The sequence below is a fragment of the Chiloscyllium plagiosum genome, unplaced genomic scaffold (assembly GCF_037043375.1).
Source record: "Chiloscyllium plagiosum isolate Xiang-an unplaced genomic scaffold, Cpla_swu_hap1 HiC_scaffold_20, whole genome shotgun sequence".
NCBI lineage: Eukaryota > Metazoa > Chordata > Chondrichthyes > Orectolobiformes > Hemiscylliidae > Chiloscyllium > Chiloscyllium plagiosum.
The window spans coordinates 49,280,865-49,294,917 of NW_028270158.1; the positions used below are offsets into that span (position 1 = coordinate 49,280,865).

A 14,053-nucleotide genomic window follows, 5' to 3' on the forward strand; every position below is an offset into this window, starting at 1 on the left:
AATGGGACGGGTGAACGCAAACATTATTTCAAATGGGTTCTGACCAACACATTGCGACTGTGAGCTTTTATATTCTTTGCCTTTTGTGAATCTTCAGTGTCCACTTATAAAGGCATGCAGAAACATGGTGGGAATTTTAAAACCATGGATGTGTTCTGTGGGGTTAGATGAAGAATTATTGGGTCAAAGGATGTGGAGATTATCATAAGTTATTGCGCTAACTGAATGGCGGATATGCATTTAGGAGATTTCGGGGGGAAAGTATGCAAAAGGTAAAATGTAATCACAACAACTGCATCTTTTCTTTGTAATTTGAAGGTGTCACATCCCGCTGGCACACCAAGAAACTTCCCCGGAAGACCCACAAAGGTCTGAGGAAGGTCGCTTGCATTGGAGCCTGGCATCCGGCTCGCGTTGGGTTCACAATTGCCCGGACGGGACAGAAAGGTTATTTCCACCGCACAGAGGTCAATAAGAAGGTATGGTCTTTAGACATTGTGAGGCAAAGTTCCCATCATCCTTGATACTTCATGTCAAACTGTAAATTTTGAGCTAATTTTATAACCCACAACAAACAGAAGCAATCTTTCCTTATCCTACATTAATATGTCCGAGCTCACACTCCAGGAGCTACTTTCCAAATAAGATGTGGGGTTCTCCATCTTGCTAAACTGGTCAGTGCAGATAGGGAGAAGCTGTACCAGCTCACAGAAGGGAAACGAACGATCGTGCAGAGCTTTAAAGTGATGTGACAAAAAAAAATCTTTTTTCACACAGTGGGCAGTTAATATATAGAATGCATTGCCTGAGAATTTGTTGGAAACAAAAAAAAACTGCAGATGCTGGAATCCAAAGTAGACAGGCCGGAGGCTGGAAGAACACAGCAAGCCAGGCAGCATCAGGAAGTGGAGAAGTCAACGTTTCAGGTGTAACCCTTCTTCAGGACTGAAGAAGATTATACCTGAAACGTTGACTTCTTCACCATCTGATGCTACCTGGCTTGCTGTGTTCTTCCAGCTTTCTGGAAATGTGGTGGAAGCAGGTTCTATTGAGACATACAAGAGGGGCATTGGATGGTGGTTTGGATAGTAATAGTGTGCAGGAATATAGGGTTCTGTTCTGCATGGAAGTTGTATATTCTCCCTGAGTCTGCGTGGGTTTCCTCCAGGTGCTCTGGTTTCCTCCCACAGTCCAAGGATGTGCAGATTAGATGGATTGGCCATGCTAAATTGTCTGTAGTGTCCTAGGATATGTAGGCTAAGTGGGTTAACCATGGGAAATGCAGGGTTACAGGAATAGGGTGGGGGCCCAGGTCTGGGAGTGACACTGTGCAGAGGGTTGGTGCAGAGACCAAATGCCCTCTATGTGCACTGTAGGGATTCTAAGATTCTAAGGAAGAGATATTGCCCTGAATGTTGGGGGATGCTCTTTTGTATAGTGCCATGGGCTGTTTTAAACTTCATGAAGGTTGAAGACTGGTCTCGTGGTGCATTAGGAGTGCTTGGACCGAGAAGCTCTGGGTTCAAATCTGGCTCCAGGACTTAGAGTGCTTGTGACACAACCTTACAATAGTTCGTCATCCTGCTAAGTCTCACAAAATATGCAGAGCAGGTGCTAAGAACAGAGGGGAAAAAAAATCCTGGCCAGCCTGACAATATAAGGAATGCTGCCCTCAGAAACCAGATCCACTCGTTTCTCTCGCAGTCTGAAACTAAGAGGGAGATGTCCACAGTCCCTTGTGGGTAAATAACAGACGATTTAGTAATAGGGCCTTGATTGAATGCCTCATCCTAAAGACACTAGCTCTCAGTGCTAATGCCTGATTATAAACACCATGTGAATGTTTCTTTGTCTTGGTTCATGCTCAGATATATCGTATTGGAAAAGGTATCCATATCGAAGATGGCAAATTAGTGAAAAATAATGCTTCTACTCATTATGATCTGACTGATAAGAGCATCACTCCTATGGTGAGTCACTTTGAACATTCTCACTTGGAATATAGCTGATGTTTGCAAATTGATTCTGACAATTATAAAGTGCTGCTATCCTCCTTATATATCATTCTGAGTTCTTACCACAAGAACCAATACTTCTCAAGAATATACCATCTATAAATGGGTTGACCACTAGTTGTAGGATAGTTCCAGTTAGTTAGAACTTACTGCTTGTGGTTAATGGTTCCTTCATCCCTGCGTTACCCAGCTTGAACTTACTGGTAATTTATGAATCTTACTATATTTCACATATAAAGTCAAAAAATAACTCACCTCAGTCAGGCAGAATGGAGGTTTCACCTAGATTATTAAAGACTATGGACTCAATCTTACTTTTCTTTGCTAAATCCGAGTTGCATTGAATGTTTTGGAAGGATTTCCACCATGTGACTTAACAGGTTTTCTCACAAAATTTGCCTCATGAACTATCTATCATGCCCCAAGGCATGCCTCAGGTCCCATTTTACCACACGTTGTTTCTGGAACAGTTTACCACTCAGTGGATATACACCAAAAGCCCAGCATCCTTTGCATCCACTCCATCTTTGATAGAGCACTGTGTAAATGGACTTGTGTTAGCAATCCAGTGCTGCCCCTTATCAGCAATGGTATGGCATTACAGCCACAGAACCACACTGCCCAAGGCACACAGGTTGACATTCTCTCACATGTATGACCCCATTCTCTCAGCCGGGTTACTGTTTAACCAGCAGGCCACACACCTTACCTGTCAGTAACTGCATCCAAATTAACACCTTCTCTAGGTCAGTACAGTTAAAGGCAAAAAGCAAACACTGTCCAAACCTCTGATGTTCACCCCTACCACACCAACCAGCATCACGCCTAATGACTATTTTATGGTCCATGATGGACTGCTTTATCCACTGGAACTAGTTGTCAATCAACTTCTGTCTGGTTTGTAATGCTTGGTGCACTTGCATTCTGCCATGGACAATGTCAGCTTCCTCCTCCCCAGGCTCCTCCTCCTCCTCCTCTTACATGGAACGTCTCCCAGTTCCTCAGTGTCCATCACACTGCCTCATTGGAATGTCTCCCAGTTCCTCAGTGTCCATCACACTGCCTCATTGGAACGTCTCCCAGTTCCTCAGTGTCCATCACACTGCCTCATTGGAACATCTCCCAGTTCCTCAGTGTCCAGTACACTGCCTCATTGGAACGTCTCCCAGTTCCTCAGTGTCCAGCACACTGCTTCATTGGAACGTCTCCCAGTTCCTCAGTGTCCAGGACACTGCCTCATTGGAACGTCTCCCAGTTCCTCAGTATCCATCACACTGCTTCATTGGAACGTTTCCCAGTTCCTCAGTGTCCAGTACACTGCCTCATTGGAACGTCTCCCAGTTCCTCAGTGTCTAGCACACTGCCTCATTGGAATGTCTCCCAGTTTCTCAGTGTCCAGGACACTGCTTCATTGAAACGTCTCCCAGTTCCTCAGTGTCCAGCACACTGCTTCATTGGAATGTCTCCCAGTTCCTCAGTGTCCAGTACACTGCTTCATTGGAACATCTCCCAGTTCCTCAGTATCCATCACACTGCCTCATTGGAACGTCTCCCAGTTCCTCAGTGTCTAGCACACTGCCTCATTGGAACGTCTCCCAGTTCCTCAGTGTCCAGGACACTGCTTCATTGGAACGTCTCCCAGTTCCTCAGTGTCCATCACACTGCCTCATTGGAACGTCTCCCAGTTCCTCAGTGTCCATCACACTGCCTCATTGGAACGTCTCCCAGTTCCTCAGTGTCTAGCGCACTGCCTCATTGGAACGTCTCCCAGTTCCTCAGTGTCTAGCGCACTGCCTCATTGGAACGTCTCCCAGTTCCTCAGTGTCCATCACACTGCCTCATTGGAACGTCTCCCAGTTCCTCAATGTCTAGCACACTGCCTCATTGGAATGTCTCCCAGTTCCTCAGTGTCCAGGACACTGCTTCATTGGAACGTCTCCCAGTTCCTCAGTGTCCATCACACTGCCTCATTGGAACGTCTCCCAGTTCCTCAGTGTCTAGCACACTGCTTCATTGCCTGCTCCAACTGTGCAGACCACAGCTTGCCAGGATGATGCAACACACTCTGGGAGCACTATAAATGGCCAGGACCAGTCGCATGTTTTCCAGTTCTCTGCCCTTGTCTCTCTTTATGTATCAGCATGTATGATTTAATATGTGGTCCTCAGTCCCTCTGTTTAGCATATCCTTGTTTGATAAGATGGCTAATTTGAGGAAATAATCACTTAGTTCAACCGGGTCCTTCAGAGATAGGGCAAGTTACCACCCTACATGGTTCTTATGTGACTGTTAAGTTGCACACAATGTGCTTGGCATTAACTATCTTTGGTACAACCCGGGATTGGTAATAAATACTGGTTTGCTGGCATTGCCTACCTCCTGGTAAGAAAGAAAAAAAGAATAGTTGGGAGAAGGAAGCAAGGGGAAGAACCTGCCCAACTGATTCATTAGTCTGTTGTTATGAGTCCAGAAAAAGTACAAATTACAGTTTAATAGGAATGAATCAATTGTTCAAAGATACATCTTTCCAAATGTTCATCCAACTCGTTACTTCAATAATGCTAAATTTTAAACAATACTGAATCCCTTATCTCTCAGTCATGTTTGTAATAATCTGTTCATGTTACCTTATGCTTTGTTGACTGACAGATTTATTCATTGCACATGTAATTCAGTCCATGGGCAGTTACAATTTAACAGCCGTACTGTTTACAGTTCTAATTATGTTCAGATATTTTGGCTTCAGTTACTTGTTGATTCTTGTGTTGTACTAATCGGATGCTGGTTGCAATCGATCTGCTTTTCTGTTTTAGGGTGGATTTCCGCATTATGGTGAAGTGAACAATGACTATGTTATGGTGAAAGGCTGTGTTGTTGGAACGAAGAAGCGTATTCTTGCGCTCAGAAAGGTACACCGTCCCCCCTCTGTGTGGCAGCAATGTGTTCGGGGAGTCGTCAATTCGAGCTTTGCTTTTGTGGTGTTTTGAGGGAGAGAGTTTTCTCTGTCCACTTTTTAAGCATCAAGTGCGCGTTCGTTAAAATTACATACAGAGACAGTGGCCCAGAAACTGGCAGTTATTGCTCCATGATGGGCTCCATTCCTGAGAATGTCAGTAGTTTAGTGGCTCAGTGGTTAGCACTGCTGCATCACAGCGCCAGGGATCTGGGTTCGATTCCAGTTGACTCTCTGTGTGGAGTTTGCATGTTCACCCTGTGTCTGTGTGAGTTTCCTCCCACAATCTAAAGATGTGCAGGTTAGGTGAATTGGCCATGCTAAATTGTCCATAGTGTTGAGGGGTGTGCAGGTGAGGTGCATTAGTCTGGGGTAAATGTAGAGTTATAGGGTAGGGAGAATGGGTCTGGGTGGATTACTCTTTGGAGGGTCAGTGTGGATTCATTGGGCCGAAGGGCTTGTTCCGTACTGTAGGGATTCTATGATAAAATTCGTGAAAGCAGAACTGGTTAAAAATCAAGGATAGACGAGTCTTGCCTGCGGAAGTTGAATTTTGTCTTTAATTTATTTGTTGATGCGGATAGGCAAATTCATGATTTTGTGGATACGGAGGATTTATTGTGGTTGTTTCTGAAGTGGGATGGAATCCTTGTATTACCAGCACCCAGGGAAGCCAGTGGAAGCACGATAGTCAATTTATATATGTCAGGGTTATATCACAGCCACAATGTCTGTGGAAAAAGCCGTTATCAATATGGCGGCTGGTACACAACTAGCATGGAATGAGCACGTGTTTTCCCGTGCCATATTCAGTCCTGAAACGTCCATTGGAAAACAAAGCAGCACTCTTAAATAAAGTCAGTCGACATCCTGGAACAAAGCATGAGGTTTCCATGGAAACGATGGAAGGGACAACTTGGAAACCTTTCGATCAAAATCTCAAGAATGGGTAAAACAGCATTTGTACAGGCGGGCATCCATTTCAAGTGCAGAAGGGTCACTGAAAGCCGCGGACTGGTTGATTGTATGTCATGATCGTATTAAGTACACTCCAGAAGGTACGCTGTTACATTGTATTCCTGGAGGAACTGGAGGTGATTATTCAGGGTTGCTGTCTGCTCTTCTTTTTCAGTCTCTCCTGATTCACACCAAGAGGACTGCTATTGAATCGGTTGAGCTCAAGTTCATTGACACAACTTCCAAATTTGGCTACGGACACTTCCAGACACCAGAGGAGAAGAGAGCCTTCATGGTAGGGATACCAACAATAACAAAGAGCAGTATAGCACAGGAACAGGCCATTCAGCCCACTAAGGCTTTGCTGATACATATTACCTGACTAAAGACCTTTCGTCTCTACATAGTCCACATCCCTCTATTATCTGCCTATTCACGTATATGTCAAGATGCCTCTTAAATGTTGCTATTGTAGCTGTTGCTACCACCTCCTCTAGCAGTGCATATCAGATACTTACCACCCTCTGTGTAAAATAACCTGCCTCTCACATCTCCTTTAAAGTTACTCCCTTTTACCTTAAACCTATGTCCCCCATAGTAATTGACATTTCTACCCTGGGAAAAACACTCCAACCCACCCTCCAATCCATGCCCCTCATAACTATGTAAACGTCTATCAGGTCATCCCTCGTCCTTGGACGTACAAGTGAAAACAACCCAGGTTTCTCCAATCTCTCCTCATAGCTAATACCCTCCAAACCAGGCAACATCCTGCTAAACTGTTTCTGTACCTGTCCAAAGCCGCCACGTCCTTTCAGTAGTGTGGCGATCAGAACTGGACCCAATATTCCAAATGTGACCTAACTAAAGTTCTATGCAATTGCAACATAACTTGGCAATTTTTATACCGCATGCCCCGACTGATGAAGGCAAGCATGCCAAGTGCCATCTTGATCACCTCATATTGCTCTTTCAGGGAATTATGGACCTGTATGCCCAGACCCCTCTATGTTGATGCTACCAAGTGTTCTGCCATTTACTGTATACGTCCCTCCTGCATTAGAACTCCCAAACGTGCATCACCCTTGATTTTTCCAGATTAAACTTCATCTGCCATTTCTCCATCCAAGCCTCTAGCCTATCCATATCCTCCTCACTATCCGCAGCTCCCCCAATCTTTGTGTCGTCCACAAACTTACTAACCACAAACTTACTAAACTTATCACATTTTCCTCCAAATCACCAATTTATATTACAAACAACAAGGCTCTCAGCACTGATCCCTGCAGAACACCACTGGTCATAGATCTCCAGTCAGAAAAACATCCTTCCTCCGCTAATCTCTGTTTTTGATGACTGAGCTAGCACACTGTTTCCATTTTATCATCTCACTGTAGAGTCCATGTGACTGCATCTTTTGTATCAGCCTGCTATGACAGACCTAGTCAAAGGCCTTGCTAAAGTTGATTTCAGAGTAAGTAAGGACTGCAGATGCTGGAGGGTCAGAGTCACAAAGTGTGGTACTGGAAGGCAGCATCCGAGGAGCAGGAGAGTCAACATTTTGGGCATAAGCCCCACATCAGGAATGAGGATATACACAACATCCACCATCCTGCCCTCATCAAACATCTTTGTCACTTCCTCCATAAGTTCTATTCCTAAGAATCTTTTCCAACTATTTCCCTACCACTGACATAAGGCTCACTGGCCTGGAATTTCCTGGATTATCCCTGTTGCCATTCTTACACAAAAAAAAAAGCCAACATTAGCTACTTTCTATCCCTCTGGGGAACCGCTCCTGTGACTGAAGAGAATACAAAGATTTCATACAAGACCCCTGAAATCTCTGCTTCTGCCTCCCTCAGCATGCTGAGATAGATACCGTCAGGTCTTGGGAACTTACCTACTTTAATGCTTTTCAAAACACCCAACCCCCAAACAAGGCTGACAATGTAGCTCAGACTCTGTGGGATAGATTTGGACTCTTTGTGATAGCATAAAGCAGCTGATGATGAGTTAGCAGCTCATTTTACGTTCCTCTCCCGACTTTCCACTGTGGTCATGGGAGATGACATAGTGATAACGTTACTGGGCTAACCATCCAGAATCCCAGGCTAATGTTCTGAGCATGTGGATTGAAATCCCACCATGGTAAAATTGAACTGGTGTGGTAAATCTAAACGGATGGGAAAATTTGAACTGGGTAAAAATATGGAATAAAAAACTAGGTTAATGGTGACCAATTAACAACTATTGATTATTGTAGGTTCATTAAGCTCCTTGTAGTGGAAGGAAATCTGCCAACCTTACCTGGTCTGGCCATCATGTGGCTCCAGACCCACAGCAATGTGGTTGACTCTTAACTGTCCTCTGGGCAACAGGCCATAAATGCCAACCCAGTCAAATGCCCACATCCCATAAAATAAAAAAAAAACGTTAATGTGAAAGTGTGACTGTAGAGGTGATAAGATCTAACAGTCTTTCAGATTAGGGAGTGGCAATTTAACTTAATCCAAACAGATGAATTAAGAGCAGAAGTAGGCTATTCAGCCCCTTGAGCATGTCCATAAGACCATAAGACCATAAGACTTATGTCCTGCCATTCAATAAGATCACTGTTTGCGTTTGGAATTCCATCTTCCCATCTATCCCTGATATCCCCTGCCTCACAAAACTCTATCCAGTTCGGCCTTAAAAAAATATTCAATTAGTCTTCTTACACCACCTTCGGAGGCAGAGAGTTCCAAAGTCACATAACACTGACAGAGGATAAAACTTCTCATTTCCATCCTACAATGCTGATCCCCAATCTTTAAACAGTGTCCACTAGAGGAAACATCCTCTGTGCATCCACCTTCTCAAGACCACTAATGTTATACACTTCAACCAAATCTGCACTCATTCTTTTAAACCTCCGTGGAACCAAGCCCAGCCTGGCCTTCCAAGAAAACCACTCATTCTGGGTACCAATCTAGTAAAGATCCTCTGGTCCACTTCCAACACAATGTTATCCTTCCTTAAATTAGGAGACCAAAACTACAAACAGTGTTTGATTTGTGGTCTCACCAATGCCCTGTATAACTCATGTTCAATTCCTCTCATAACAAAAGTTAGAATCTCATTCGCCTTCTTGTGGCACATTGGGTGGTACAGTGCCTCAATGGTTAGCATGGCTGCCTCACAATGCTAGGGACCTGGTTTTGATTCCAGCCTGTGACTGTGTGGAGTTTGCATGTTCTCCCTGTGTCTGTGTGGGTTTCCATCCGATGCTCTGGTTTCCTCCCACAGTCCAAAAATGTGCGGGTTAGGTGGATCGTCCTTGGGGAAATTGCCAACAATGTGTTAGCCATGGGAAATGCAGGGATGGGGTGGATCTGGGTGGGATGGTCTTTGGAGGGTCGGTTGGACTACATGGGCTGACTGGCCTCCTTCCACACTGTAGGGATTCTATAATCTTCCATATTTGCTGCACACTAGCATTTTGTAAATCACACATTAGAATGTTGAGAAATCTGCAGTCATTCTCCATTTTAATAATGCTCTCCTTTTCTCATTACTCCTACATTCACATTTTTGCACATTATACTCCATCTGCCTGACATTTGCCCACTCAGTCAACCTACTTGTATCAGCAGTATCCTCCTTTTGTCCTCTTCACAACATATTTTCCTATCTATCGTTGTGTCATCTGCAAATTTAGTCATCAAGCTTTCACTCCCCTCATTTAAGTCTTGGATATACATTGGAAAAAGCTGAGGACCCAGCATAGACTCCCGTCCATCAGTCAATTTCTTAACCAGATCCATAATTTGTCTTCAATTCTATGCCTTCTGGAATCCAAATAATCTTTAATGTTCCACTGTTTGCTACTCCAGTCATCACTTCAATGCTTTCAATTAAGCTTCACCTACCCTTGACCTTGACAAATTGTTGAGAACTGTGTTATTTCGACAGAGCACAGTAAACTTTGAATCATTTGACATGCAATTCTCTGCTAATCGAAATTTCTGACCTGTCTTTTTCAACTGTCAGGTTGAAAAATAGGAAATTAACAATAATAACAGTGGATTGTCAAACCTACGGAAGTTAACCTCAGGTTTAAGATTGGATCATAGAATCTCTACAGTGTAGAAACAGGCTCAACAAGTCCACACTTACCCTCCAAAGAGTAATCCACCCAGACCTATTCCCCTACATTTACCCCTGACTAATACATCTACACATTCCTGAACACTACAGGTAATTCAGTATGGCCAATCCACCTAACCTACACATCTTTGGGCTGTGGGAGGAAACCAGAGCACCTGGAGGAAACCCGCACAGACACGGGGAGAACATGCAAACTCCACACAGACAGTCGCCTGAGGCTGGAATCAAACCCAGGTCCCTGGTGCCATGAGGCAGCAGTGCTAACCACTGAGCCACCATGTCGCCCAAAATAAGTGGGTCAGTTTTGGTCACTGCGTCTGGACAATAATATTCAGGTGGGAGCAACTGCCAGTTAAACAGCTAGCTTGATTCTGAATTTGGCCAGAAGAACATGGTATTTGCCCATTCCCAAGATATGGGGCTTGTACTGCTGTGCCCTCCTGTGCTGGGGCCTTTGAGTAAGCTGCTTCCCCTGTCCCTTCAATACCTCAAAGATGGAGCAGACCCTGCATTATGTCCAGAGTAGTCCATCTCCTTGTTAACCAGCATTTCCTGGGCCTGTTGGACAACAACAATTGAACAGAGGAGGACTTGGACAGATATTTAATTAGTAAGGGATTAAAAGGTTATGGAGAGCAGGTATAAAACTGGAGTTGAGGCCAGGAACAGGGCACCCATGTATGTATTGAAAGGCAGAGCAGGGGCTGAACTGCCAATTCCTGCTTCTCGATCTTATGTTTGTATACTGAAGGCAAGTTAATGATGTATATTGGGGGTCAGAATAACACAAAAATCATTTTCATTTCTATCTTGTTCTTTTTATTCAGGGGCCATTGAAGAAAGATCGGGTACAAGTGGGGGCCAGTGTCTCAGCTGATTCTTAACAGCTGAAGGACTGTATTGTCACTGAATCCCTTATCCGGCTGAGAATAAAGAATCGTTTGATGCTCAGTTTTTGTTTTCCAAAGTTACTTGTTACTCTACAATAGCAGGCTACATCTCACAAAATAATGTCAATGATTAAATGGTCAATGCTCCGTATCATCCTGCTTTCTGTGATAATTGATAACATGGGACATAAAATCAGCTGGAAGAAGCTTTTTATCTTTGTTGCTAATCATTTCCACATGTTAAATAATTAACCACGACTGGAATTAGTCTGCCTTCGTCCATGGAAGCAATTTTCAATCCCTCATCGCCCCTTTCCTGCACTGTGAAATGTTTACCTGCTGCAGGGAAAGGAACACTCTGGACATTCCAAGGCCGATTTAATATGTTTTCTCAGTTGGGCCTGCAAGGGGTTGCGCAGCCTGCTGGCTTGTTGTGTGCAATAGTCGCTTAAGTAAACAAAGGTCCTATATCTGTGCTTCGAGGACCCTGATTATAATCCTCATCAGATCCATGTTGGAATCTTCTGCCTATTTTTACCTGGTGTTGACCAGAGGAGTTGACTGGGCTGGTGAGTCAGCTCTTACAAAGAGTTGGTACTGTCATGGACCTGTATGCGTTGTAGGAAGGGCCAAGTTCTATACCCCCAGCCCCACTACAGGATGGGATGGCTGGAAGGCCAATTATAGTCTCTTATTGGCCTCCTTCTCCCGCTGAAGTGTTTTACCTGTGGTGACAGAGGCTGATACCTGGTCATAAAGCCAGTAAGTAAAAGCTGTAGAGTCTTGGTGCCAGGCAAACCCTGTATATATCAGAAGCCAGCCCTCTGCATTTCCCTTTTCCAACAAAACTTTATCCTTTCCCAGACCTGCCACTGAGACCCCCCCCCAAAAGCAGTGGCACTGCTGGAGCATGAGTACCTCATATGTCATGGCTGGCGCGATCGTTGGAGATTGACGGAGGTGCTCGGTGGACAAATCTACTTCAAACCAGTTGCTGCAAAGGAAGATATTGTATGAGGAGAGATGCATTCAACAATTACAGAAAATGCTGGAGAAACTCAGCAGATCTGGCAGGATCTGTGGTGAGAGAAACAGAGTTAATATTTTGAATCTGGTATGACTTTTCTTCAGAATGGGAACAATGTGATAATTGTTATATTTTAAAGATAGTATGAAGAGAAAGTGGAAATACGATGTTGAGGCAGAGGGTCAGCCATGATGATATTGAATGGTAGAGCTGGTTTGAATGGCTGAATGACCCACAACTGTTCCAAGTTTCTCTGTTTCACTATTGTCAATCCTTTACACCTCACACTCATCGGGGCAAACACAAGAATGCCAAATTTCAAACTATCACAGCAACTTCTACTTCAGGTTGGTTGGTTGGTAAGTTGACTCTGATTGACAGGGATGTTGCCATGGAGGCTGCAACAAGCAATCAGAGACTCCTGATGCAACTGGTCATTTAAAAAAGGGTGCAAATAGTGAACATATTCCTCTGCCTGTATATCAAACGTATGAATGTATTCTTGAAAGTATGGATGAACCACACCATGAGGTCAACTGATTTTCTTAAATGGCTTGTTGGTGTAGTTATCAATACACTCAGGGTGTTCAGCAAGTGCTGTTGAATTGCAGAATTCCATCTCACAGCAAATGTTTTGCTTTATGTTTGAAAAACACAAGCTGGCTGTTAGTAGTCTGTACCCTGCCTGATATGAACAACTTGAGGAACATTTTGTTTGATTCAATCAGCCAATCATTTCATGCCCGCTATCCAATCAGCCAATCACTACATGCCCGCTATCCAATCAGACAATCATGATATACCTGCTATCCAAACAGCCAATCAGTACATAGCTGCTATCCAATCAGTCAATCACGACATACCCGCTATCCAAACAGCCAATCACTACATACCTGTTATCCAATCAGCCAATCACTACATACCTGTTATCAAATCAGCCAATCACTACATACCTGCTATCCAAATAGCCAATCACTACATACCTGCAATCCATTCAGCAAATCACTACACACCTGTTATCCAATCAGTCAATCACCACATGCCGGCTATCCAAACAGCCAATCACTACTTGCCTGCTAGCCAATCAGCCTATCACTATATACTTGCATTCATACCGACAATGAAATTCATATTGACTCTTGACCCATTGGGTGGTGGGTAGAAGGGATATACTGTCTACCAACACCCTTGAGATGTTCAGGGAGCGGTGGGTACTGTGGGATATGGAGTGTTTTATTTCCCTCTCTGACTCTATTTTGATTTAATCCCTACCCTCCCCTTCACCTTTTCTTGATCACACAGCATTGCCCTTTGATGAGGAGGGCACTGCTTGTCACTGGCCACTCGAATGTTTCCTTTCTTCCTGGTGGTGGAATATGAATAAGGATTTATGCACTTCTTGTTCTTCACTGTGTCCTACACCTGCAAAAACAAAATGGGTGGTGGGCAGAAAGTGTTTTATTGACTGACAGCAGCATCCTGTCAAAGGAAAGTTCTACTTACTCTGCCATTGTAGCTGCATGAAATATCTTTCTTCGCCTGTTTGAATTTTTGAGATACTTTGGCTTTCCAGAGATAGACTAGCACTTCTCAGAGTTCAGTTTATTCTTGAGCAGGACGTTACTGTACTGAAATCGTGGGCAATTAGGTTTCTTGCAGAATGCAGGGGTCAAACTCCATAAATAGAACAGCACAAAACCAATGATGTATTCACGTTACAATTAACTTCACTTCAAGTAGTTGCTTATCCCTAGGAGTCCTACGCTCACAACAACAGCAGCACATAGATGTGAATGATATCCCAAGATGTGCCTCTTTACAGATGTAGACAGCTGATAATGTGTGGGGATATATGAGACAAAGACAGAGACTGTTCAGTGGAAATTGGATACGGATCATTCTTAGGTCTGCAGCCATTAGGCGTCCCAACTGGGAGGCTCAAGCCTTAATCGATGTTCAGGCTTCATTGACATGCTCTGCTCATGCCTGTTGTGCCTCACTGATGGCTCATTAAGTGTAATATCAAGCTACAGCTGAAGGGCCTGATGGTGTGGACTTGGCA

The 14,053-nt window shown here is 44.0% G+C and overlaps 1 protein-coding gene across 1 annotated transcript in view; it reads left to right on the plus strand.

Moving 5' to 3' along the window:
* Window positions 1–11,025, plus strand: part of LOC122560563 (large ribosomal subunit protein uL3-like) — a 30,805-nt gene extending 19,780 nt beyond the window's left edge. The window contains exons 6-10 of the mRNA XM_043711320.2: window positions 319–479; window positions 1,869–1,970; window positions 4,829–4,924; window positions 6,101–6,220; window positions 10,902–11,025. Of these exons, the coding sequence (XP_043567255.1) occupies window positions 319–479; window positions 1,869–1,970; window positions 4,829–4,924; window positions 6,101–6,220; window positions 10,902–10,958 (536 nt within the window). The 3' untranslated portion in view covers window positions 10,959–11,025. The remainder of the gene's footprint in view (window positions 1–318; window positions 480–1,868; window positions 1,971–4,828; window positions 4,925–6,100; window positions 6,221–10,901) is intronic.
* The last annotated feature ends 3,028 nt before the right edge of the window (window positions 11,026–14,053 follow it).